The sequence below is a fragment of the Alternaria ventricosa genome, assembly GCF_023758065.1.
Source record: "Alternaria ventricosa strain BMP 2768 chromosome Unknown scaffold_16, whole genome shotgun sequence".
NCBI lineage: Eukaryota > Fungi > Ascomycota > Dothideomycetes > Pleosporales > Pleosporaceae > Alternaria > Alternaria ventricosa.
In genome coordinates, this window is record NW_026055696.1 from 461362 (window position 1) to 487285 (window position 25924).

The following is a 25924-nucleotide window of genomic DNA, read 5'->3' on the forward strand; positions in this document are numbered from 1 at the left end:
TATGGAGGGTTTGCAATGTACGACTAGTATCCGTCCCCCAGCAACCATGGACTAATTTTTACAAGGTCGACCAGCACCATTCTTACCACGACCCGCTCTCGCTTGCGTGGAGAGGCAGCAGCCCCATACAGGCTCGACCTCTTCAAACCTCGGTCTGAGAAGCTCTAACTTAGCTACAATAAGGACTAGAAAGCATAGGGATCCAGAAGGATGGCTACCGTCAATTGTCGATTGCGAACCTCTTGAAAAGTAGTCCTTTACGGAAGAAGGACAGGCAGATTGCTCGCCCAATATGCGTCAGCTTGTCGCTCGCTCTACTCCAGCTGAATATAAAATTGATTTGAAAATGAGATTGAATGTTCTTAGTGATGCGCGTGACGTTCTATGCTTTGTACATGGCCCCACCCTTTCGATCAATCTCAAGACGAACATTAGGGCGCAACACGCCCCATGGGGATGACAAGTTAGTCTTTGCTTTTACTAGCGCCGATACCGGGTTCCGACGTCATTCCGAGATCCAGTGATTTATCTGTGTACATACGCTACATCTCAGAAGCCACACACAAACATGACAGAAGAAGAGAAACGTATCGTGGCCTTCCTAGGTCCGGAGGGCAGCTACACACATCAGGTGAGTCAAATCATAAAAGGAGGATAGTGGTGATTGAGTTCCCCCACTCAAATCTGGCCAACATCTTGCACAGACAATGTCACTGGTTCAGTCTTTTGTCACAACCACTTTCCCATATATCCTTCCATTCGTCACAAACAAAACATGCCACCCTTTTCTCCCTCATCCCTCATTGAACCCAAGCTCAAACTACCATCCCCACATCCCCATCCTAACACCACCCCCACAGGCCGCCCTCTCCGCCTTCCCCCCAACCACCCCAACAACCCCACCCGTAACCCTCACCCCCTCCATAACAATCGAAGACGTCTTCTCCGCCGTCCAATCCCGCACCGCATACCGCGGCGTCGTCCCCTTTGAAAACAGCTCAAACGGCAGTGTAGTCTTTACCCTCGACCTTTTCGCCGACCTGAATAACAAGTATCCTGATATTCTTGTTACGGGAGAGGCGTATGTGGCTGTTAAGCACTGTTTGTTGGGGTATGCGAATGCTTCGGGTAGTCAAGATGGAGATGGAGATGGAAGGGATGGAAGAGATGGAACCGATTTCTCGCACATCAAGAAATTGTACTCGCACCCGCAAGCCTGGGGCCAGTGTAAGAACTTCCTGGATAAGTACCTCAAGACGGCTGAGAGGCACGACGTGAGTTCCACGAGCAAAGCCGCGGAAATCGCGAGTCAAGATAAAACCGGCGAGTCCGCCGCACTATCTAGTGAAATCGCAGCGGAGCTCTTCGGACTGGACGTCCTTGCCAAGGAGATCAACGATAAGAAGGGGAATAGCACGAGATTCTTCGTCATACGCCGGAAAGACGATGATGGGGGTGCAGAGACGACCACCGCGCCGAATTCCAGAACTACTATTACGACGCCATCAACCAGCTCTAATAGCGCAAACACCTGGAAATCACTCATCACCTTCACCATCGAGCATTCGAATCCTGGTGCGCTGGCGAATTGCCTGACGGTGTTTTCACGTCATGGGATTAATCTGACGAGTATAAATACGAGGCCGAGTGGAGTAAGGAATTGGCATTATGTTTTCTTTGTGGAGTTCAAGGGGAGGAAGACTGATACTGATACGGGGGATGTGGATAAAGCGCTGGGAGAGCTGGATAGGGTGTGTAGGGGGTGGAGGTGGTTGGGGAGTTGGGAGAATAGGCTTGTGGATGAGGGGGATACAGGGGGAGAATGAGGCGGTGATGGTTGGGTGGAGGGTGGCGGGGAGGAGGGATGTGGGTCTAAACAGCGACGTTTTGAAGATGTAGAGTGTCATTCAGATCACATTCGCATCTCAACGCTCTACGATGGGTAGAATTGCTCTCTCGTGATTTCCTTCACTAACTATTTCACCACCCACCGAGGCTATGACTCAGCGTACGTACGGTTTTTCTTTTTGAATCCCCCGGCACGATGCTGTTCGCCAATGCATCCTCGCACCCCCACCAAGCGCTATAACCCCCTACTTCGTCCGGTCAGGAATAGGTTCCTTGGGCGCCCTCCACTCCTTGACAAAAGGCAAGAAGTCAGGCTGACCCGGAATGTATTTCCTTAGCACCTCCGGAACGACGAAGCCCTCGGGTGTCTGGTAGTTCTCAAGGATACAGCAAAGAGTTCGCTCAGTCGCGCACACTGTAGCACACAAATTAGTTTCCTGATTCCCTTCTCAAGCGAGAAGATGGGGTGCGGGAGTAACTTACGAGTACCGTTAAGCGCATGAACGTACTCCTTCCTTGTAGCGTTCAACTTCTTAATTCCATGTCTAATCTCCAGCTCGCGCGTCTGGTAGTCGGTGCAGTTGGAAATGGAAACAAGCTCCTTGTACTCTCCACCACCCGTAACAGGGAACCAGGCCTCAAGATCGCGCTTCATCGAAGCAGCGTTGTTCAGCGCACCAGAGACAATGGCGACCACCTGGTACGGCAGACCTAGACTCTGGTAGAACTCCTCAGAGTTGGCTAGCATCTCGTCGAAAGCTTCCCATGACTTCTCGGGGTTTGTGAGGAGGAATTGCTCAACCTTTTCGAACTGGTGTATCCGGAAGATTCCCCATGCGTCTTTGCCGTGTGAACCTGCTTCTTTCCGGAAGTTTGTGGAGTATCCGGCGTACTTTATGGGCAGTTCCTTGTCGTGTAGCCACTCCTCGGAGTGAAGGGCGGAGATGGGTTGTTCTGAGGTGGCGATGAGGTACTTGTCGGTCTCTGGCTTGTCCTTGCTCTCGGTGACCTTGTAGAGTTCCTCGTCGAAATCGGAGAGTTGTGCGGTCTTCGCCATCTGGTCCCGGAGCATGAAGAAGGGCGGTTGGTTGGGTGTGAAGCCTTTGCTGAACTGGGGAATGATCATGTCAGTATAGCGTTCTTTGCAAGTTTTCTCTTCGTGCGCTTACCAGGAACTCAAGACCGTAGTTGATGAGCGCTTGGTTGAGGAAGACACCGTATCCAGTCAGGCAGTATCCTCTGTGCCCAACAATCTTGGTACCTCTCTCCGGGTCGTATCCGTTCAACCGCGCAAGTACACCGTGATGTGGGATGCCATCTGCCTTGAACTCTGCTTTCCGGTCCGCAGGAGCCCATGTCTTCTGAACCGCGTTGTTGTCCTCGCTATCGCTGACTGGAACGTCCTTGTACACGTAGTTTCCGACCGTCTTCGTCTTTGTGAGCAGCTTGGCCAGCTTCTCCGCAGCCTCGGCCTCCTTCTCCTTCTTCTCGGCCTCCAGCTTCTTCTTCTCCTCGAGCAGCTCGGAGGCGTCTTCCTTGGCCTTTTTCTTGGCGCCGATGCTCTTCTGGACCGCGTTTATCTTGGAGCCGAATTGGGTGGCATCGTATTGTGTGCGACGGTGGTCTGTAGCCAGTGTAAGTTCCAGTGACCTTCCCGACAAGAGTTTTGAAGTCGCTCTTGCCTTCAAAGTCTGCGATGATCTCGTCGACAATCTCGACGGGCGCGCATCGCTTCTTCTGGGACTCGCGGATTTTCTGGCCGCAGTATTAGCATGGGAATAACATTCAATGTCGCGCAAGAACGAGTCGGGGAATACATACCTCAGGCTCGCCGCCGCGCTCCTTGATGAAGTCGTTTCTGTATAGACGCGAATGTCAGCCCATATCTCTTCATACCCCAAACGCAACCTCCAATCTCGCCCTCTCCATGTCTACTCCCTCAATTCCAGCCCCTCCAAGCCCAACTTCAGCGCGTGCGCATCCAAGCAGCCCCCACCCTCTCCTCGCGCAAAAAAAAAGAGGCAACGTACATATCGAGCATCCTGTCCGTCTCTCGGCTTGCGTATCACAAGCAGAATTCCGTCGTGTGTGGTGTGAGTAGACTCGTATCGAGAGATGTTCAAAACGCGGGACTCATCAGTGTCCCGCACCTTACTCAAACAGCGACAGGGATTAGATTGAGCGACCCGCACTAGAGCGAATCAGGACGAGTCTGTTCAGAACGCTTGGCGTTTTCCTCTTTGGCTGGGATACCACGGGAATTGAAAGTGCTGCACTCGATGGGCGGGATGCGAAACTGCCTTATTTGGAAGGTAGAGTCAATGACGTATGTAGTGGTGTTGTGACTACATTTGTGCATGTTGTAGATGGATTATATCTCCCAAGCCCAGGTTTACAGGAAAGCATCGCAGGCAAAACACGTCTTGCAGAGCATCAAAGCTCAAACTGCCGAATCGAGTAGGCTGGACAGAAGTGCCGTTGAAAGCAGTAGCTTTTCCGTCAAAGCTTCGAGCTTCCTAATACTGTAAGGTCTGTGGGTAGAAATGGTGGGTGGTGGTCGGTGCATCGCAAGCCTGTCGAGTCGAACATGCAGGGCCCAGCGTGACCTTCAGAACTCCGCGCGAACATTCATGTACACAACTTCAAGCTGACATGAACGTATACCGTCTATTGTTGAAAGTAACGTAAAGTGATACGTAGTACTACAGCCGTGAAATATCGTCATTGACAAACAGCTTGAACCCCAGAATACCAGATAATAACGCCTATTACACCGCCGCTCACACCATTACGCCATTACACACTATTGCCTTCCATGAGGATAGTGAAAACCCAGAACGCGTAAAAGAATCATCGCGACAAGTCAGCCACCGTCTATGCCATCTACAACAACCAAACAAAAGTATACCTCCTCTTACTTCTTCTTGAGCGCGTTCGTGAGATGATCGAACGGGTGCTTGAGCATGTGCGCACTGTTCCGCCGCTTCTCCGCCTTATCCTCGCGCTCCTTCTGGAGAGCCGGGTATTTGTCCACGCCGACTGGTACACGCGCTCATGTCAGTCAAGAATCTTGGAATTACATGACTGTACATTTGCTCCCGCCAGCGGGCTCACCAGGGTTCTGGGACCGCTCCACCTCCGCAATCATAAGCTCAAAGGCCTTTTGTACGTTCTCGTTGTAGCGCGCGCTGGCTTCGGTGTGGGCGCATTTGAACTCGGCGGCGAGGGCTTTGCCGTCTTCGGGCGTGACTTGGCGTTGCTCGGGACGCAGGTCAGACTTATTGCCTACGATGACGAGAGGGACCCATTCGACGGCCTAGTGTGAGGGGTGGTTAGGCAGTGGCGCAGAGCGTGTCACATGTCAGACTCACAAGGTGGTTCAGGATCTTATCGCGAATGATGCGCGCCATCTCAAAGCTCTGCTTGTTGGCAACCGAGTAGACAATCATGTAGCCATGAATGCCGATAAAGTGCTTGGAGTTGAGAATGCTGTATTCATCCTGGGAGGCGGTACCCGAGTCAGCGGGTGCTCACAAACAGCTTGAGGTGCACGGCATGGCATGCTCAGCAGAGACGCGCGTGAAGCATCGCAGGTGGGGCGTCGACCTGGGCTGAGCTTCGCGACGCGGGGGAAAAGAAAACCTCATGTACCTGGCCAGCCGTATCGATGATCTCAGTCGCATAGTCCTGGGTCTTATACTTGATCATCTTGCTGAAAGTGTTCTCGATAGTCGGGTAGTAGCTGTCGACAAAGTGCCCGTCGACGAATTGCACCGTCAGACTCGACTTGCCTGTGCACCCTCGCGTCAGTATGCTGTTTGTTGGTACTTGCATGTGAAGCCTGCGCGAGCTTCGGGCAACCACGTACCGACGGCTCTGCTGCCGACAATGGCCACCTTTCTCTGCTTGGGAGGGGGCGCCATCTTGCTGCTGGGTTTGGGAGGAGGTCGTGAGGAAGCTGAACGACTCGCCAGGTTCGAGGTTTGGCTGTTTCAGTCCACCGCTGCGATGTAGCTGCCTAGGTTGCGTTTGGTGCTTCGGACCTGCCAATTGCCTGTAGGAGCTAGCTTCCAGCCCGGAATGACGCCGTCTAGCTGCAGGTGATGGGTGCGTGTGGCACGAACAAGCTGGTTCACTGGCCCGAGCGCTGTAGCTACTGTCGTGAGGATGCGATCGAGGTAAACTTCGGCGAGCGTCGTGCCAGAGTTGTAGGTGAAGAGCAGCCGTCGCTCACGAAAAAAAGTCCCCGACCGGGTGCTGATGCCGTCATGTCTGCCGGCTCCCATCTCGATATAGCAGCAACGACTCGCGTCCGCATATGAAAGTTGGGCAACCATGATATATCGCTTTGGGTTTGGCACCGAGCAGCTGGTATTGGGTTCCGCAGTTCTGGCCATCCAAGCCGAACAGTGCACCCCGTAGCCGACGAATCCAGAGCTTCTCGAAGCATTCATTTACGTATTGCCAATCGCCTCGAGCCTAGCGCAAACCTGTCCAGCACACTACCTGCAGATACTCCATTCACCTACAACCACTCAGCGCCACAAGAACCTCCGAAATGTCAGAAACTATCGCTGCCCTTCCCGACGCCCCGAGCATACAACTTAGCCGAAATGATGTCGGGCGTTCTTGACTCAAGGCGAAACCATCACATGCAAGTCGTTGCAAAAGTGAAAAAAGTTGCTCGCCCGGATATTACACGCCCGCTGCATGGAAGTTCTGTAGAAGGCATCTCGCAAATTGCCCCGACGGCAGAGCCACTCCACATGCCGGCTGTTGCGTCACTTGAGCCGGCCTTCTGGGTCGGGTGCAGCCTTACGGACGGGTACGTGCGAGGTTACAAGCCTTCATTTAGCCTCTACTGCCTACGCGATGGGAATACGAGCGGATAGCGGCGACGAATAGACGACATGTCGCTCAATCAGTACAAGCTTGCAGGTTTCTCATATATTTGCTACGGGCCATTTGCTAGCCTGAAGAGCCTCGCTGCACGACCGTTACTATCCACATCTCTGTCCAAGATGCTGGGGTATCGAAATCTTTATATACAATACAAGCGATCCCTTCCCAGCAATGACCGCATACGCGTAATTCGGGGTATCATGCCATAGCCACGAAAGGCCTAACCAATAAGAAGCCACCTGTGAAGAGGGAAATGACTTGCTGCCCAATAGTAAACAACCCGAGGGCTAATCAAGTAAAGACAAAGTGCGTCTGATCAGTAATGAATCAATGCCCAGGCGGCATACCGGAGTCAAGTCTCTGCATCTGTGCACCATCAAGTGCTCGCATTCTGCAACCGTTCCACGACAAGCATGAGGCGCGCCGTATAGGACTGCAAAGCCTCTTGACCCTCTGCCCCCTCAAGATTTCCTGCCTTCTGGTCAACGTGTTGGTGCACACGGACAAATTCCTTGATGCTATCGATAAGGGTGTCAAGTCGCTTGTTCGGTAGCAGCGTGCGGACCTTTGCCCTTATCTGGTCGTTGAGACTCAGATTACCAAGGAGCACGGCAAGATATCCAATGGCTACACCAGAATGCGATTCTTCCACAGAAGCAGCCTAAAGCAGGGTTAGCATTGTTGAAACCATGACTGATAAACGCATACGTACCTGTGAAGCACGCTTTGATCCCTCCAGGAAGATGGCGACCAGAGCGTCAATCTGATCAGCGACGTTAAGCCTCATCTCGTCGCTCAACTCCGCAAGATTGATGGCAGCACCCAAGCTTAAGATGAGACTATCCAAAACCTCTGTCCGCTTTTCCGTTGCTAGCCCCGTACTAATCGACTCAAACTTTCCAATGATGGATTGCGTCAACGGCTGCACAAAAGCCATGGCTGAGAACGGCTGGCAAGCTTTTGGCTTGTTGTTCGTCAAGTTCATGCATAGCTTGACAGCGGGCATAGTCAGTGCAGCGCTGTCAGGCTGGAAGAACCGAGGCATAAAGTCTGCAATCCGCTGAAGCACACCAGTCGGCCAGGAGGCTTGGATTTGCCTCGTGGCAGAAATTGACTCGAGTATGGAAAGTACTGTTTCCAGGCATACTTTGTCCGCGCTTCCCTCCTTGCCCGATTGCAACCGGTCATTCGATTTCGAGGCAATCTCAACGAGCTGGGAGATCATCGTTTGATCAAGTAGCTTATCAGCATTGCCAGCCTTCCGCATACCAATGATGAGTAGCTCGATAGCTTTCAGCGCGACAAGCTGGGGAGATACCTTCTGTACTAGGTTGGATGACCAGATAGAGCTTTGCTGGACTAGGGTGCGAAACGTGATTACCGATTCCTTAGCAATCTTTGACATGTTCGACTTGCGATCTTTAGCGATGTCCTTGATATCCGCATCATTGCTGGCTAGCTCGATCAAGTGAGCGAAACTGCCGGTCTCTTGTAACTCGTCTAGGACAGAGTGGGTAGGGTTGGTACGGAGGATGAATACTGTGGCGACAGCAGCGACAAAGTCGAAGATGATCTCGCGACCGCCGGCGATGTTCTGGAAGAACTGATGGGCCAGAGCTGAGTCGACAAGCTGATGACAGAATGTCTCATCGGCCATCTTGGTACACAGATCGATCATTGCGCTACGCCTCATACTCTTACTGTTGGTAACGGATATGTCTCCGATCATCATTTCGATTTCATATCCGATGATCATGTTACGCCCCCGTGTCTTGAGCTCGTGAATTTGTTGAGCCTGTGCTTGACTGTTCTGCTCGGGGTCATCCTCGGATACAGATCTGGTATCCATCTGGGACTGAGACCCAAAGCCATCGTCTAGATCCATCGAGATCAGTAGATCATCCTCTGGGTTGTCTTCCTTTAGGTACGACCGCGCCATTGCGTAGGTGAGCCTTGGCCGCATGCCGAAACCCGACGTTGTCTGCGATGTTTGTGAGTCCACGTTTGCTTGCTTGTCCACATCCATGTCGTCAGAGGACGTCGTCGAAGCTTGATCTTTTCTGATTTCTCGTGCAGATCTTCTTGCAGACGTAGGATGCTTTGAGCTTGCCTCCGACTCTTCTCCACCATCGCTGCTGGTGTCTTCTTCGTCATCGTCCGAGCTAGTCTCGGTTGGTTTAAGAGTGTCAATGAGTCTGGTCTTACGGGCCTTGGCACTGTGAGTGACATCAGACTTTGATCTTGCCAGGTTACCGATAAGTGATCTCGGTTTGCGATCCGTCAGCTGTAAGTTCGCCAGGCTTGGCATTGGTGTAGCAGAGGACGATGAATCGCTTAGCAAGCCGCTGAAGAGATCCCTCTGTCGCGGTGTCACGGAGCCAGGTACGACAGGTCTGGATTTCCGAACAGGGGTGGTCAACGGATCTGGTATGTCATACATAGTCTCGTCTTCCAACTCAGGCACGTCTGGGATTTTCTTGACAGGAGATGGCCTGGGAGCCTGGCGATTCGGTATCATGCCGCTCAGAGTAGCAGGAGAGGACTGGCCCTTGGTCATCGTTCGCGGTGCCATGACAGGTACGGTACGTTGCCTCGTCCTTGTCGGTTTGTTGAGTGCCAGCGCTGGCGGTTGCGTTTTCCGTGTTGCGCTTGCGACGGGCTGTAATAGCGATGCATGCCCCGGTGAAGCACTTTCCCCGTTCTTCTGAACCTTCCGGCTCCGCTGATGCGTCGACTGTTCACTCGTCTGTTGTACCACTGACGTAGCCACTGTGGCAGTCGACGACATGGACCCTTTGCGCTTTCGCTTGTTCGATGCATTCGACTCGTCCGACTCGGTAGTGTCCTTGTGAGACTCTTCCGATGTTGTCTTGGACTTCCCAGGAGGCTCTTTACGTGCTTTCTGCGGAGCTTGACGTGAGATCTTCTTGACTGTTGGCGGAGCCTCCTCGTCCGACATCGGTATATCAAACACAGCGAGGTCATCGTTCGGTTTGGCAAGAGCTTTTCCTGCCGTCTTTTTCGCAGGTAGTGCCGAGGTTATCTTCGCATTCTTTTGAGCCTTGGTAGCTGTCGGCGCAACGGCCGTCGTCTCGGAAGACGCCTTTACCTTGGCCACCGGCCTCTGTGATGACTTCGGGTCCCTTGCCGCCTGTTTCTGTGCTTCCACAGGCTGAGGCGTCTTCCCGCGTAGTGTCCGAGGTGCGATCGTATCCGAGGATGGCGGTGGCGGTGCCTGTACGGGCTTTGCAACTTGCGCGGGTGTCGGCAGCGTCTTCTTTGCGGTGGCAGTATTCGCATCGTCAGGCTTGCGCAATGGTTGTGAAGCTTTTGCTGACTTCTTGGATGCCACCATAGCCTCCCTTCTAGAAGAAGTCGAGGTTTCCAAGCCTGCTTCAGGTGCCCGACGTTTCGCTACGATCTTCTTCGCGGGCTTCGGGCGCGACAGGAAGTCGTCGTCGGAGGGCACATCGAAGACGTCGACATCGTCGGTCCTTGCGCGCGCGTTCTCCAGACCCGTGCTGGCCTTCAATGTGTCTCCGGCCTTCTTCAGCGAGCCGTTGAAGGCTGCGGGATGTTTCCGCGGTCGGTCTGGGGATGGCGGCGCGTCATCGTTGGAATCAGGAAGGGGCGGCGGCAGGGTGGAGCGACGCGCGGATTTGCCGTAGACTTTCTTGCGACGGTCGCCGGACGTGAAATTGGCGAACATGGTCGTGGCCATGTCGGTGCGTAGGCGTGTTGTGGTGACGCTCCCAAAGTTGGCTCAGACGCGCATCTCGCAGCAGGCGGGTGGCACCAGGGACCGTGGATGGCTTGTCTCGGCACCCGCTCTCCTTCAGCTTGATAGCGTCGGTCCACGCGTTCGCTCACCGCAAACCTATTCTCTCATTGTCGCGACTTCATCACAGTCACGGCGAAATGCTCAAAGCGGCTGTTAGCATGGTGGCTGGTGATCCAAGCAGGGTCCCGAACGACAGGCACGCTAAACAGCGGGGCATGGGTTGCTCCTTCCCAAACAGAGTGAAGGACTTCGCCGACGGTCACGAGCCTAGACTGTTAGCCCACCTACGCTCCAGCTCCTCTTTCCTGCCTCTTATCTGGACATCGTATCCATTGATAAAAGTCTGCTCTATCGTTTGGTCTTGCTCTCACCTCGATCTCATTCTTACCACCCCACAATATCAAATTGTGTTCCAACAGCACAAGCTTTACTCACACATTCACGCGCCGGTAAGCCCATTTTAGACTATGACTACGTTTACATATTCCCAAACGCTCCTGCTAGGATGCTGTATCTTGGCTCTGAAACATCTCCATACTACTAGATTCCTGCTACGTGACCTTGACTGACCATCCTCAGCCTCTCCCTAACCATGTCTTCCGACTCGCATCCACCTTCCCAATGCCTGGGCCCCGAATACCGTCCCTCAAATCTGAAACCAACAGCTACCGTCTCAACTCCCCTCAAGCAGGCCAATGTCCACATCCTACCCCAATCCCCTCAGCTGATAGCATTGCTCACGTAAGAGCCCCGTGAACCATGACTAAGACAATGGTCAAGCACAAAGACCTGTACTAACTTCATCAAAGCATGATACGTGATCGGAACACCGGCCGCGCAGATTTCATCTTCTACAGCAACCGCATAATCCGTTTGCTTGTCGAAGAAGGCCTCAACCACCTGCCAACAGAGTCTCAGGAGATCACCACCCCTGTAGGCCGCACTTACTCCGGTGTCAAGTTCGAGGGCAAGATCTGCGGTGTCTCGATCATGCGTGCGGGAGAGTCCATGGAGCAGGGTTTGAGGGACTGCTGTAGGAGCGTACGCATTGGAAAGATCTTGATTCAGCGGGACGAGGAGACTAGCAAGCCGAAATTGTACTACGACAAGTTGCCCGAGGACATTGCCGACAGATGGGTCTTGTTACTGGATCCTATGCTGGCTACTGGTAAGTGAACAAGGCGTGTTTGTGTGATCACTGCTGATGAAGTTAGGTGGTTCGGCACTCATGGCGATTGATGTGCTCAAATCACGGGGCGTGCCAGAGGAGCACATTCTCTTCCTCAACCTCATTGCCAGCCCAGAAGGCGCGCAAAACCTTGCGGATAAGTTCCCCAAGGTGAGAGTGGTCACGGCCTTTGTTGATGCGGGTCTGGATGAGAAGAAGTATGTTTACTCCAACCTCCTGACCGCTCCATACTAATATGACGTGTAGCTACATTGTCCCTGGACTGGGTGACTTTGGCGACCGTTTCTACACCATGTAAGAAAATCAACAGCATCTCCGGTTCATCGATAGCATTTGCTGGGCGCAAGGCGGCTTAGGTTTAGTTAAGCATGTAGTAGCATGGTCTCATTTAGAGAAAACCACGTGTCAGGGTCATTGATGTACACGCTTGATTACTGTGTACATTTCTACAGGCTGCGCTCAGCTAACCGTGAACACACTCAGCCTGACGCTGACGACGATAATGAAACGCCACCGTGAATCTGCGGATCCTTTTTGGTATCCTAAACGCCGTGCAAGCCATGACCCGCTCCCCATGTTCCCATGTATTATACAAGGCCTGAAGCCTTCACGCCTGGTCGTCCTCGCGCGATGGCCCCTGGCGACTCAGTCCGCGTACTCGCCCTCAGCGTCAGGCTCGTCGTGTTCGATGAAACCGCCGTCGCCGTCGTCGTCTTCTTGATTGTGCGCCGTCGGCATCCTGCCCATGCGATTTGTACTCCGCGCCGTCTCGACGCTGCCCTTGGCTGCCTCCTTCGCGACGGCGTCACACGCATCGATCCAGTCGGCGTACACGTCGACGGGCGCACTGAGGTAGTTGATGTTGGTCTGGAAGGTCTGGCCGCAGACTTTACATTGCAGGTTGCCGACACCCGACTTCTTCTCGATGGAGACGCTGACGGACTTTTCGTGGTTGCAGAAGAGACATTGGAAGGTGGTCGGGAGTTTCTCCTTCTACAGGGGTGTTAGTCGGCGGGGTATCAGGGGAATAGGGTAGAGCCTGCCTTCTTGGGGCCTTGAGGCTTGCTGGAGGATTTGCGCTTGCCCTGTCATTGCTGTTAGTTTGCGCCTGCGATACCGTGAAGCCGGGAGGAACGCACCATTTTTCGCGTTGGTTAGAGTCGCCAGATGGGGAAGGTGTGTGTACACGTAATTATTAAGTAGCGATTGTGGTGTGGATATCCAGAGCCGTGTTTGGTGCTTGTCGCGCCGTTGTCGTGTGCAGTGACGCGAAATCGCGAGTTTGGCTTGAATGCGTCTCGAGTCTCGCGTGGTTCCGACCGCCAAGATCCCTGTCGCTCCCTTGCAGCTGCCGCATACGTCGATAGCCGATAAGCGCCCCCGCTCCTATCAGCGCTCGCCGCGACCATCATGCACGTGTGTAGTCAGCTGTTCGCTGCTGCCACCGCCGGCGAGCTCCTAATATCTGACCACGCTGTTCCTCCTCTTCCTTCCTTCTCCTCCTTCTCTGGATTCTTCTGGTCCCCTTTGACGTTTGTTCAAAGTTGTGTTTGTGACTCTGTCCGCTACCCACTTCTACATCATCTTGCGTGTTCGTCCTACCACCGGAGCTCACCGGTCTTTGTTTCACGACTCGATACCAACGCAGCAATCGCGATTGCTATTTGCCTTTAAGATCAGAGATCCTGTACTACTTTGTATGAGGTTTTCCATTACCAAACATGTCTACTGAAAGCACCACCAGCGATGCTGTCCTCAAGGAGATTCTCGATGGGCTCAAGGCGCTCCGCTCGGAGAACTCCGTACTGGCAGCTTCAGTCGACAAGATCAACGGCCGTGTGAACATGCTGGCAGGCATCAAGCAAATCAAGGACGAGGCAGCAAGTGAAGCTGCCAATGGCAAGCTGGACGGCGAGAAGGCGAAGGAAGTTGAGCCAGAGAAGTCCGTAGAAGCTGTTAGCGAGCAGTATGAGCAGCCACCTTCAAATGCTGATGCCCAACCACGTCGCACGAGTGTATCCAAGATTTCAAAGATCATCTTGACTTCGTATCCCGGCCAAGCCGGTGTCGACCCGTTGCCAATGCAATGGGGTGCCAAGGACCCTGCTGTTCGTGGCCCTGTCGTTGTGTCAAGACATGCGAACACTATCCGAAGACGTAACGGTACGTACAGTCGAGCATCTATACATTCGCTTTCTAACATCTTGTAGCTATCGGTGCTCATGGTGGCTCATACTCCATCTACAATGCTCTGGCCGTTGCCAGCAAGAACCTCGACATCACACACAAGCCAGACTTCACTAACACTGAGCCTGCCGCGAAGATCGGTCCTTTCCCGCAATGGAGCGACCCAAAGAAGATCGTGGCCATGGACCCATACGGCCATCTTGCACCCTGGCTGTACAAGGAAACCATGGATAAGGATGATGTTGAGATCAGACCTACCATTGCCATTACTAGAGCACACATGAAAGTGCCAGAACTTGAGGAGAGTGTAAGGAAAGGCAGGCTTGTTCCCGATGGCAAGATTTGCGTCAACGAGACTGGTGAAGTTGCGGTCACCAAGGTCGCAGTCGAGCCTGTATGGTACTTGCCTGGTGTTGCTGAGCGCTTCAACATTGGTAAGTGAGTCGAAATGTATTTCTGACTACATCCACTAACGTATTCGAAAGACGAGGGAACTTTACGCCGGACATTGTTCGAAGAAACTGGTGGTTCTTACCCAGAGCTCATCACCCGACACGACATCAAGCTCTTCCTCCCTCCTATTGGCGGTCTAACAGTCTACATCTTCGGTGACCCAGCAAAGATGTCCGACCCCAGTGCGAAGCTCGCCCTCCGTATCCACGACGAGTGCAACGGAAGTGACGTATTCGGATCTGACATTTGCACATGCCGTCCCTACCTCACTTTCGGTATCGAAGAAGCAGTCAAAGAGGCCCAGAAGGGTGGCAGCGGTGTTGTCATCTACTTCCGCAAGGAAGGCCGTGCTCTGGGTGAGGTCACAAAATACCTCGTCTACAACGCCAGAAAGCGAGGCGAGGACCGTGCCAGCGAGTACTTCAAGCGCACTGAGAACATTGCCGGTGTCAAGGACATGCGCTTCCAGGCTCTGATGCCAGATATCCTGCACTGGCTGGGTATTACCAAGATCGACAGGATGCTCAGCATGTCCAACATGAAGCACGATGCTATTGTCGATCAAGGCATTCCTATCCATGAGCGTGTACCCATTCCCGACGATATGATCCCGGCGGATAGTCGTGTCGAGATTGATGCTAAGATTCAAGCTGGCTACTGTAAGTTTCCACTCCCTCAGATGCTCTGGGCAACTACTAACAGATGTCGCAGTCACAACCGGCCATGTCATGTCGATGGACGAGTTGGCAAACGTAAAGGGTCGTGGCTGGGACGACGTCGACGTAAGTGCAACTGGTGACTCCTCACGGACCCGTGCTGACCTCAACTTAGCATTGAAGAACTCGGATGATATGAACGAGGTGACATGTTGTAGGAGTAAGCCACCGTTCGTGGTACAGTACGGATTGCACATGTCGACATGTGATGATAGTACATACAAAGAACTGCCCTGTCCAAACACAACACATCATGCCACTTCAAACTACTTCACTTTTGATCGTGCTTACATATTTACTGTATCACCTCTATATGATGATTGATATGATACTTCTACCACCATCTTCACGTGCAGATAGCAACAGCCAAGCCACCGTCCAATCCAACAACACCACCCCCAACCAATCGCTTACCATCAAGTCCCCTCAACACACGTATCCACAGTCCACACGCCTCCCTCCGCATACCGCGTTCCCATCGCCAAAACACCCACCGGCTACCATACACATCCCCCACCACGCAAACCCACCTCATAATTCCAGTCATACTCGCATAACACACGTGAAAGAAAACGCCCCAAGCCCTGTCACTTCATGCATACATCGGCACCGCCACTAAACCGCAACAGCACAAAACCTCCCGCTTGACTTCCTCCCATCTACTATGATCGCTGTCCCGATACCAGCATACCCGGTCCCCTATGCCCCTCATCGCCCCTGTCGCTGTGTTTTCCCTTTCACCCTTGTACACCCGCGCGTCGCCTTACCCGCACCTACCGCGCATGACCTGGCCTGACAGCTGCAGATGCGCCGTTTCGTTTGGAGATAACGATCTACCGGTGTGTTGCACGTGTTAGGCAGGCGAGAAATGTGGGAATCAAGGGTCTAGAATGCGGATTGTTATGTGGGTGTTGTGGTGAAAGTGTGCACGTGTTGGGATTTGGTGTGTAGCGGAAGTGGGGGGGGGATGAGACGGACGGGATGTTGGTGTGAACGGAGCAAAGGACACCGATTGATTGCCGGGAGCGGCCCGCTTATTGGGTTGACCGCTGGTGTTGGTACACGTTGATTTTTTTTTCCTTTGCTTGCTGTTTTGGTGCCTTTTCTGCTTACCGCTTCTTTGTGCGTGCGTGGTTGTGGGTGGTTGGGAACTGCGTACGACTCCACTCAGATGTGTTTCAGATTTTGGGACATCGTGATCTAGTGTGGTGGTTCTTTTCGCTTTCGCCGTTGTTCGGTGAGGTAGAGTACGGGGTGGATCAAAAAGAATGTGTTTTTATTTGTTCGCACGTAAAGGGTCAGATGTAAGCTTTAGTTGGCTCATCATCGGTAGAGTTGCAGAGTGGAGTGCAGTGTGGTTACGATAGTGGCGGTAAACTCGTCATACTGTCGGCGACCGTTTCTGCGTTGCCGCAGTGACAGGCGCTCAACTCGCTCGCTCAAGAGCGAGACGCAGCATAAGACTCGGTATGGTGTTGAGCGGGTATGTATGTTAGTTTTCGGACAGGATCGGCGGCGAGATCTGCCGTAGGAGCGTGTCTGGATTTGCGGAGAATTTACTTGGGGCAGAGGCGTCTGAGCTGAGGGTGTCTTGAGTGAGGGGTATGTTGAGGAGGGCCTCAGCACTGTCACGAAACACCAACGCATCAAAGTTGACTTCGGTGTTATGGCTAGCCGCTGGAGCATGCGAACTTTGGGTCCCAGTGCTGGGTGTCTCCGGTCCGAAAAGAGTACATGGGAATGTATCGTCGATGAGGATGCGGAATTGCAAACTTGCTGGTCAACGGCCGCGGCTATGACGGCGTGGAGGGGTTCCCGCTTCCCGGGTCTAGCATGCACGTCGGTATGGCTAACCACATTGTATGTACACAATGACGGACTGGGCAGCACGGCATGATGCTAGATAGCTTTCGGCTCTTGCATCAGCCTCTCGAGATGAACGGGCGAAACTTTGGCCTGCCTATCGGATGACCCGTAGATATAGAAGAAGGGCCGTAATCGTGTTTCCAAAGACAGTTTACATGGTCCTTTACCAATATTTTGTTGAACCTTCAGGATCAGGCGCCCAGCTGAGAATGCAGCGTTGAGAGTAGGACTGTCAAATCGGAGCGTTGCCCGCTTCTTACGGAAGGCATGGCAACATGTGAGAGCAGCTGACGCGGAGGTGGAGCGAGGCGAAGTAATCATCGTTCCAGAACAACTCACCCCAAGTATTGCCGGATACAGATACGGGTTATAGTATTCGCCTGGTTGCAGAGTTACGAGATGGAGGGGCGGATGTGTACCTATCCAGGGATGTATCCCACCAAACCCTGAGGGCATCTCACAATGTCCCGAGAAGATCTCGGGATGCTCGCAGTTATTGCCTCTAACAACAGCTCTTGCATTCCTGAACTGCCTTGTTAGTAATCCCAGAAAGAACAATCGGCTTTTGGTCATCGCAAGCGGTGATTGATGACCTGCATCGTAGCAGTCTTTAAGCGATAGAATGCCGAGTACGTGGCTTCCCCTCAACCGCGATGCCACGGAAAGACACTACCGACGTGACATGCGAAATCGAAACACGCGATCGGTAGTTATGAAAGGCTATGTAATAGCGACCGGTGTCGAAAGTGTTGGTCTTCTCGCGTGTCTTTATGCTCCAACCGGATCGCACGAAAGTAGGGGAAGGATGCCCTTGCAAGTACGACGTTCTCGACTTTCGATGACAAGGGATGTCATCCGCATTGCATGACACGGCAGAAATAGAAACCCTCAGCTGAGACAATGTCGTCACCGACAAAGTGGCCGATATGAATGAGGCTCATTGCAGTCCGGTACCTGTGTCGTCGCACAAACCGCACGGTGGTCTGCAGCGACGTCTGGACTCGATAACAGATTAGGCTGTGGATAAGCATACGTGTGCCCCTCTCGAACGTTCCTGATACACAACAAGGAAGGCTCGCCGGGAACTGGGCGGAGAACAGGGCAGCGCTGGCTGTGTCATCACCGCGCAGCCATGACGGATGTTCATTGGGAGTGCGGCTTGCATCCGCCGATGCCATGGTTTGAGGATGCGACGGCGCCGCTATGGCTGTGCACCCGCTCTTCCGGCGAGGCCTGGGATCGAGGAGCGCGATGCCAATCAGGAACGGCCGACGCGAATGACCTGCCACACCGTAAGCGCATCCAAGGCGAAATCGACCTTTCCGATTTGGCTCTCGAGGTACGCTGCCATTGTCGACTAAATCGCGACAAAGTGTTTCATGATTGTCATCCGCATCGTCGGCGGTGGCCAACTCACACCTGCAGCAGCTCGCAGCAGACTACCAGACTAGAGAAATGGAGGTGAGGTGGTCTTGTGTGCATCAGGGGCGAGTCAGGGCGAGTCAAAGCGTGACAGCACACCTCCCTTGCAAGCAGACTAATTCAGAACGTCCACGTTTTCTGGCGGTACCCACTTCGGCATGCATAACTAGCCCGAAAGGCCAGCGATGTCGAGTGGGGAGCTCCGGGCTGCTGATGCACCTGGCGTCGACCAGGGTGCCTGGAACGAGCAGAGGCGTCACTATACATACATGCATTCGGTAGTATGGGGTGAATAGCGTCTAGGCGATTTGGACGCCATTATACATACTACCCGTTCCCGCCCTCCGTCATTCTTCAATTCCATACCGCAGTAATTCTCCGACTTTAACACTCGCTCTCTGTCGATCGACGCACATCTTCGCCATGTCTAGCCATCCACGATACTACTTCTCGCTGCCTACTGAGGCGCCTGCACGATCTCGCTCAGCAAGCCGGCGGCCACCTCTAACACCATCAACCGTTTCTTCGCCATGCCTCACCACACTTGTGCCTGTAACCTCTCGACGGGACTCTGGAACATCAACATCCGGCAGCCCGACCAAGGCCTCCATCCTCCTGGCCAAGGTTGCTTCATCGCCTACTACACCTCGAGGCGAGACGCCACCTGGAAGCCCGATGCTCACTCCACGATCGAGGTTGCAGTCGGAACCGGCCTACACTTCTGAGAGGCCTTCCATGTCAAGAACCGAGAGCGACCGCTACGTCCGCCAATACAGGCAGCAGGGTAAGCACTGAGTATGTCGGATTGAAGCAGCATAATACTAACATTCTTCCAGACGGCTACATCAGCTTTCCTGACTTTGAGAAGTTCTGCCAAAACCAGAACCCATATGGTCAGCAAGACCGATCTGACGTCAAGACATGATTGGACATGCATCAGTCTTTGATGTCATGCAACAAAGACGTCTCTATCAACAACACCAGCCAACCACCGCTACACCTACCAGACTCACGTTCTCTTCTATGAGCAACTGTACAGTACTCTGTATCAAGTCGCCGCAAGCTGATGGTCTCCAATCTGGAAACTGCACGCTGTTTGGAGGGCATTCACCTAGCCGTCGCAACGTCTCTTCTGTCACGGGGGTCAGGAATGGGTACGGGTCGGGTCAACGGATCTACGTCACGACAATGAATGTCGAGATGTAAAGAGGAGGAAGGAAATCGTTACAGGATGTATATCCATATTTTTCGTGATGCTGGACGCAGTAACTCGTCTGCGATGATGATCGCATTGATGACGTTTGCTGACGGTGGCTGGAGAAGACGCGAAGATGTAACTGAAATTTGGACGGGGTGCTAGCGTGTGCGATGGGTAGTTAGTCTGTCCGCCACAGCTGAATGAACTGCGAAGATAGAACCGCAGCAATGTAACATATGTACATTACTTGACAGCGCAAATTGTTGGAGTGTGAATAAGGTGATGCAAGTGATGGTGGTTTCACAAGCGTAGAGACGCGAAGAGCCGTGGAGTCGTTGAGTGGTCCAAACACATCATTCCTCCCAAACCACCACGACACCCATACCTGGATATCTCATGATGAGCATGACGCCATTGCAGCATCTGATTGCTATCATTGTTCATTGCCATCATCGTTGCGGCTAACACTCTGGCGTGCGCCATAGCGACTTGAGACCGCGAAGTGCACCATCACCTCTATCTATGCTGCCCACAATGCATCCGAACGCGATCAGCATACCCTACTTCTGTATTCATTCACTGCTGATCTTCCCGTGATGTGCACTGAGGTGTTGTTGCTGCTGATCGCGCTCTCGATTTTGGGCTTGGCACACGTGATGCGCGGCGCTACTGGGCTCGCTTAAGCGATTTCGAACACCACCAATTTGCGAGTTCTCAGTCTCCGACATCGACAGCGACAACCACCCTTCCACGACCGACAACAAGACTCGCAATCATGGCTGTCGGCAAGAACAAGCGTCTTTCAAAGGGAAAGAAGGGTCTCAAGAAGAAGACCGACACCTTCGCGAAGAAGGACTGGTACAACATCAAGGCGCCAGGAACTTTCGCCGTCCGAGAGTAAGAATTCCCGCTGCTCCACACGGGGACTCTATGCTTACTCTTCGCTCTCTGCAGTGTCGGAAAGACCCTCGTCAACCGCACCACCGGTCTCAAGAACGCCAACGACGCTCTGAAGGGCCGGATATTCGAGGTCTCGCTCGCCGATCTCCAGAAGGATGAGGACCACGCTTTCCGCAAGGTCAAGCTCCGCGTCGACGAGGTCCAGGGCAAGAACTGCCTGACCAACTTCCACGGTCTCGACTTCACCTCCGACAAGCTCCGCTCCCTCGTCCGCAAGTGGCAAACCCTCATCGAGGCCAACGTCGTTGTCAAGACCACCGACGACTACCTCCTCCGCCTCTTCTGCATCGCCTTCACCAAGCGCCGACCGAACCAGGTCAAGAAGACCACATACGCCCAGTCGTCCCAGATCAGGGCCATCCGCAAGAAGATGGTTGAGATCATGGCCCGCGACGCCAGCTCGTGCACCCTCGCCCAGCTCACCCAGAAGCTCATCCCCGAGGTCATCGGTCGCGAGATCGAGAAGGCCACCCAGGGCATCTACCCCCTCCAGAACGTATGTGGCTGCATGGACAATGGAGGATGACACGCTAACATGGCACAGGTCCACGTCCGAAAGGTCAAGCTCCTCAAGGCGCCCAAGTTCGACCTTGGTGCCCTCCTCGGTCTCCACGGCGAGTCAAGCCAGGACGACTCTGGCCAGAAGGTTGAGCGCGAGTTCAAGGAGACCGTCCTTGAAGAGGTATAAGGTCTTGTTGGATAGGCAAGGGGTTCTTGGGTCTTTTCAACTTACCGCGGCATGATACCGGCATTCCAAAGGTGTTTGTGTTTACAATGAAAGATAAACATGCCCTTGATGCGATCCCGCGGCAGTGATGGCGTGCATGGGGTACGATCCGCATCTGGTGTTAACAGGTCATGCGGGAAAAGTATCATGGAAATGACATTGATGAGTTCCAATTCAGTACTGTGCGTTGTTCTTGTTGTGATGCAATGATGTCAGGCGGGATCGTCGAAGAGAGGGGGACTTGTGACGATGGTGTTCATGTCGATGGTGCGTGCGCTGTTGCCCTCTTGGAATTGGGTGTCGCCAGGCAAGGGCCGTCGTGAAGGTAGCGAGTCCAAGTGAACATACGTTGTGAGTAGTACAAGCATGCTGCAGTAGGTCGATACGTGCGATTGTAAGGTTAGAAAGAGGTGTAGATTTCCAAGGTTTAGGAAGAGCGACCCAGAAGTGACTTTCGCACAACAATAGCCTGTGGCCGACACTTTCGTTTGAGTACACGATCGAAACCCTGCTGTTGGCATGAGCGAAAAGGAATGTAGCTTCAAGTGAGCATGTTCATGCGCAATGCAAGTGTGTTGGTATAGGATAGTAGTGTTGTGGGGGTGCAGAGATATCTGGAAAGACCAACGTAGAAGGGGCTTTCGCGCGGCTATAATCTGCACACACTTAACTTTTGTTTAGGTATACCATCGCAACCCTGCTGTCGGCATAAGTAAAAAGAGATGTGGCTTCGAGTGAGCGTGTTCACGCGCAATGCGAGTGGGTGGTGTCGTGGGGGATACGTCTAGGTCTGGAAAGAGGGACGCCACGCACGCTGTGTATGCACACACTTTTCCGCGCTTTTACAGCCACTTCTACGCGCCCCTCTCATGCTTTCTAGCCCGAAAAAAAAAAAGATCTTTTGGGCAAAACGAAGAAATTGCCTTCCGCCAGAATTGAACTGACGACCTCGTCATCACGTGACGTCCCTTTCGGGACTAGCTCGATCCAAGTCGGATCTAGCGTTACTAGTGACGCGCTCTACCACTGAGCTAGGAAGGCTGTGAGCATCTTGTGCTGATTGATGAAGGAATAAGAAATTAAGCAATATATAACGACCATTAATTATGAGATTTGATCAGCGGTTCGCAGTCAATTCAAATGAAGCTTGCGTCTGTGTGGGGCGGGGCCTCACACGTCACACGAAATAAGCGAGGTCGGACGACCATTCGCCGGCGAACGTCCCTGCACGTCCGACACCATGCACAACTCCGACTAACCACAACCTCCGATGTACCCCCTAATCATCTCACAATCCCCATGCCATAAACTTCGATCTGCAACCCAAACTCTGATAAACCGTGTCATGCCGAAGCGGACCTTTCCGAACCTCAATCCTGCGGTGTGCGAGAATGCCAATGCCAATGCGACAATCAATACGAATGACCTACATACGACGCAAAATCGAAGCGTCTCGACTTCCAAGGCCGCGCTGATCGTTATGAGATGATGTGGCCTTGCGCCGTCTTGTCCGTCGCGTAGTTCGCGCGGAAGCGGGAAAGAGGACAAGTTTGTGGTTGCTGATTCAGGTTTCGACGTTGGTTCACCATCGCGGTATCCTCACCGCTACTTTGACGAGAGGTGGGGAGACGTCAGCCAGCGTTGTTTCGCGACAGCGAACGCGTGCAGGTACGGGAGTATGGGCATCGGGATCGATCGTGGGTAGCTGGTTAGGGAGGGTGGAGAGTTTGGGGTGGGATGTGGAGTAGTGGGTGGAGATGTTGGGTTGGGCTGGGGTGAGAGTGTCAGACTAGGTGGATTGCATAGGCGCTGCATGGGTGGGATAGAGTGGTTCTCATCGTCGATGATGATCGTGGTTTGAGGGTGCTACCTGGATGCTTGCTTGCTTACTTGTCGGCTCTGACTGTACGCACTTCACGGTCCGATACATGTCGTTGTTGTCTGACCGGCCCGTGCCACGGTCAATACTTACGGGCATATACTATCGCGGCTCCGCAAAGCCTTCCATACCATAGAGTTCTCTGGATACCGATGTGTGTATTACGCGGCTAGTATCTACACCCCAATGCTGGTCATGCACGCACGTTGGCTCCGGTGAAAGCCCCAGTATCGACGCTAACCAATCCTCCGCACAACCTTGCTAGCAGGCAACCCTTCCCTTCTCCGTATCCTGACCCGGATGTCTCCCTTGGGAACCTTTATTCCCGCTCCATCAACCGCTTTGGGAAGCACCCACTTGGCGTCCTTCCGCTTGGCATCTTCTTTCTCCCTGCTCGCTTCCTCTCTAGCGGCTTTTTGCTCTGCAGTAGGCGCCTCGGCACCAAATGACGCTTCGTTGCCTGCTTCTTGGATGTGGTCGAAGAAGCTCTTCTTTGGCGCAGGTGAGATTTCCCAGAGTTGGGTGATGCCGGACGCGATGGAGATGATGAGGTTGGTTTTGTAGGATTGGGAGATATCGGTGGCCGAAACGATGGATGATGACGCTGGGATATCCACAAAACGGTCGGGCTTGAAGGTTCGTGGTGAGATGTGATGTGTTGGTGATGAGTTTATGAGAGATCGAGAGAGGCCCACGTCGACGTACGAGCCTGCTTCTAGCTCCCATTGCTCCGTGTCATCTTTCAAATGAAGTGATTTCTGGACTTTATATGTGCTGATAGAGCAGTTGTATAGGCGTCGAGCTTCATTGATGCATGAGCGAAGATAAGATAGCGAGTTTGGTGTAAGCACTTCCTTCACTGACCCGTAGCGTATCTCTGGCGGTGCTGGGAAGGACGGGTGTATCGACGGAGGTTGTATGGCTTGAGCCCAGGTTTTAGATTCTGCTTTGATTCTCTCAAGAGGCGAATCTTGTGGAGCCTTCGCACTTTCCGCCTTGGATGACGAGTAAATGTGTATGACCGTCCAGAATACGATTGGCATGACCTCTGAGTAAATATCGTGAACTACGTGAAGCCCGATCGAAGCTCGAAGTTCCGCTGGAAGTTCATGCTTGGTGAAGAGCTCGTTCAGCTTCATGAGCGGTGTAACTACATCGGCGTCGGTATCTTCTTCTCCGCTCACGCTCTCATCGTCGTCTGGCACCCTCCTCACTGGTGGATTCGACAAGTCTTCGAATTGCTTTGCAAAGTTCCTAAGCAATCTCTTTCGTGCTAGAGCTGCTCCCGGTAAGCCCTGGATAGGTGCTAGCCGCGGCAATCCAAGCGCGAGAGCCCAAAATCGTTCGTTGCAGCTCGCGAGATCGGTGGCAAGGAGTTGATAGGACTCTGTAAACTGTGCTCCGACAATCGGGGGTAGAATAGCATTGCAGCAGAACTCATTGAGGAGTGTGAAGAGATCGCATTCGGCTTCCGAGGTTCCGTCCGTAAGTTCCACGTTTGAGACACGCTCCCATTGCATTTGATCGACGATCGATGAATTGAATGTGACGAGATCCGGAAGCGATTCGGTCAAGATGCGCAGCGATGCTTTGATCAAGTTGTCTCTGGCTGCTTCGTCGTATAGTTCCGTTTTGACAACCTGGTTGATCTCATTTTGAAGCTCGAGATAATGACTTTCCATGACTTTCGGTAGGCTGAAGGCGTTTCGGAGGATAGCTGGTTGGTTGCTGTCTGTTTGGTCCAGGTTGTTCCAGTGGTTGTAGAGCTGGTCAAGTAGGGGTTCCGATAATAAGACGTTGTGTTTGGTTCCAGCGGCTTTGTACGCCACTATGCTTGCGGTTGCAGAGTCACTGCCTTGGTCAGATAAGTCCATGTACGCTGTGAGCACACCTACCGAATGCTGGCTAACCACTCCTCGCCTCCAAATGCGATGCTCGAGAGGTGGCGTACCCCGGGTATCCAGTATGGCAGCGATTGTACCCGTCTCTTCCCATCTTGGCTTTTGGTAACTGTTCCTGGACTTGAAAGTAGCCTCGTCGGTAGCAACACAAAGACTGCAGAAATTGCAAATGCAGGTAGCAGATCGAACCAGGAAAAGTCTTCAGGTATAGAGTTTTGCAAAGTTTGACCGAATCCAAAGTACCAGGCTAGAGCGAGTATGAACGGGCTGAATAGTGTGGTGTAGCATAATGGCAGAAACAACGTCCTTATAACGCTGTTCGAGGCATACACGCTCAGGAACAGAGTCCTGAGGGAACCCATACTGGCGGTGACGAAACCAACAGTCCAGGGCCGTGCTCGGCGATGACTCTATCCCGAATGACGAAAACGGAAAATGTCCAGAGTCCGGTGAGGTCGTGCGGACAACTGCAAAGGGAGTGTCGGGCGCGGTGAAGTCGTGAATAAGAATCGAATGATGTCTCCAGCCTCACCCCATGAGGCTCTTGCTCGGCGAGCTCAGGGTTTCGAAGTCGCAAACAGTTGATAAAGACGGCGATAATCGTTTTGAGGGACTCGGGAACCTTGCAGGGTGTGATTCGATGCGGCTGAACGTGATGTTCTGTAGGCCACGGTAACATCCAATGCAGGCACTAGACCGTTGATCCCTGCTTAGCTCGCTTATTGAAGGCTCTAAACATAGACCCCTCAGCCCTATCACGATGCCGTTAGACAGAGATTTTGCAACATCGCGGTGTAAGACGAGTGCTTAGTTATCAGCACTGACAATGTACGTTGCTCAGCCCTCTAGCTGGTCTGAAGTGTGGCATTGCACGCCCTTTGTCGGCCGAGACGAT

General features: G+C 53.0%; 9 protein-coding genes and 1 non-coding gene across 10 annotated transcripts; 4 read left to right on the forward strand and 6 right to left on the reverse strand.

The window, feature by feature from the left end:
- Positions 1–568: 568 nt before the first annotated feature.
- On the forward strand, positions 569–1519 carry J4E93_008332 (uncharacterized protein; the record flags this gene model as incomplete). The annotated part of the gene is made up of 3 exons (XM_049346233.1): positions 569–631; positions 861–1427; positions 1487–1519. The coding sequence occupies 3 exons, from the start codon at positions 569–571 to the stop codon at positions 1517–1519; spliced, it is 663 nt and encodes a 220-aa protein (XP_049196634.1).
- A 574-nt stretch (positions 1520–2093) lies between these two features.
- J4E93_008333 (uncharacterized protein) lies at positions 2094–3777 on the reverse strand (the record flags this gene model as incomplete). The annotated part of the gene is made up of 6 exons (XM_049346234.1): positions 2094–2263; positions 2332–2959; positions 3018–3472; positions 3531–3603; positions 3670–3706; positions 3752–3777. The coding sequence occupies 6 exons, from the start codon at positions 3775–3777 to the stop codon at positions 2094–2096; spliced, it is 1389 nt and encodes a 462-aa protein (XP_049196635.1).
- Positions 3778–4762: 985 nt separating this feature from the next.
- On the reverse strand, positions 4763–5771 carry RHB1 (GTP-binding protein; the record flags this gene model as incomplete). The annotated part of the gene is made up of 5 exons (XM_049346235.1): positions 4763–4887; positions 4939–5164; positions 5220–5348; positions 5500–5639; positions 5717–5771. 5 exons carry the CDS (start codon positions 5769–5771, stop codon positions 4763–4765), a joined length of 675 nt encoding a protein of 224 aa, XP_049196636.1.
- A 1355-nt stretch (positions 5772–7126) lies between these two features.
- J4E93_008335 (uncharacterized protein) lies at positions 7127–10471 on the reverse strand (the record flags this gene model as incomplete). Its single annotated transcript, XM_049346236.1, has 2 exons — positions 7127–7411; positions 7463–10471. 2 exons carry the CDS (start codon positions 10469–10471, stop codon positions 7127–7129), a joined length of 3294 nt encoding a protein of 1097 aa, XP_049196637.1.
- Positions 10472–11123: 652 nt separating this feature from the next.
- Positions 11124–12018, forward strand: FUR1 (Uracil phosphoribosyltransferase, synthesizes UMP from uracil; the record flags this gene model as incomplete). Its single annotated transcript, XM_049346237.1, has 4 exons — positions 11124–11272; positions 11341–11699; positions 11746–11917; positions 11967–12018. 4 exons carry the CDS (start codon positions 11124–11126, stop codon positions 12016–12018), a joined length of 732 nt encoding a protein of 243 aa, XP_049196638.1.
- A 347-nt stretch (positions 12019–12365) lies between these two features.
- J4E93_008337 (uncharacterized protein) lies at positions 12366–12862 on the reverse strand (the record flags this gene model as incomplete). The annotated part of the gene is made up of 3 exons (XM_049346238.1): positions 12366–12713; positions 12764–12805; positions 12860–12862. 3 exons carry the CDS (start codon positions 12860–12862, stop codon positions 12366–12368), a joined length of 393 nt encoding a protein of 130 aa, XP_049196639.1.
- A 579-nt stretch (positions 12863–13441) lies between these two features.
- On the forward strand, positions 13442–15197 carry URC1 (putative GTP cyclohydrolase; the record flags this gene model as incomplete). The annotated part of the gene is made up of 5 exons (XM_049346239.1): positions 13442–13883; positions 13931–14341; positions 14393–15019; positions 15072–15142; positions 15192–15197. The coding sequence occupies 5 exons, from the start codon at positions 13442–13444 to the stop codon at positions 15195–15197; spliced, it is 1557 nt and encodes a 518-aa protein (XP_049196640.1).
- A 5140-nt stretch (positions 15198–20337) lies between these two features.
- On the forward strand, positions 20338–21210 carry RPS1 (ribosomal 40S subunit protein S1B; the record flags this gene model as incomplete). Its single annotated transcript, XM_049346240.1, has 3 exons — positions 20338–20459; positions 20517–21018; positions 21067–21210. The coding sequence occupies 3 exons, from the start codon at positions 20338–20340 to the stop codon at positions 21208–21210; spliced, it is 768 nt and encodes a 255-aa protein (XP_049196641.1).
- Positions 21211–22169: 959 nt separating this feature from the next.
- On the reverse strand, positions 22170–22290 carry J4E93_008340. Its single transcript has one exon. It is a non-coding gene; the product is annotated as a tRNA-Thr (tRNA).
- Positions 22291–23364: 1074 nt separating this feature from the next.
- Positions 23365–25391, reverse strand: J4E93_008341 (uncharacterized protein; the record flags this gene model as incomplete). Its single annotated transcript, XM_049346241.1, has 2 exons — positions 23365–24979; positions 25024–25391. 2 exons carry the CDS (start codon positions 25389–25391, stop codon positions 23365–23367), a joined length of 1983 nt encoding a protein of 660 aa, XP_049196642.1.
- Positions 25392–25924: the final 533 nt, after the last annotated feature.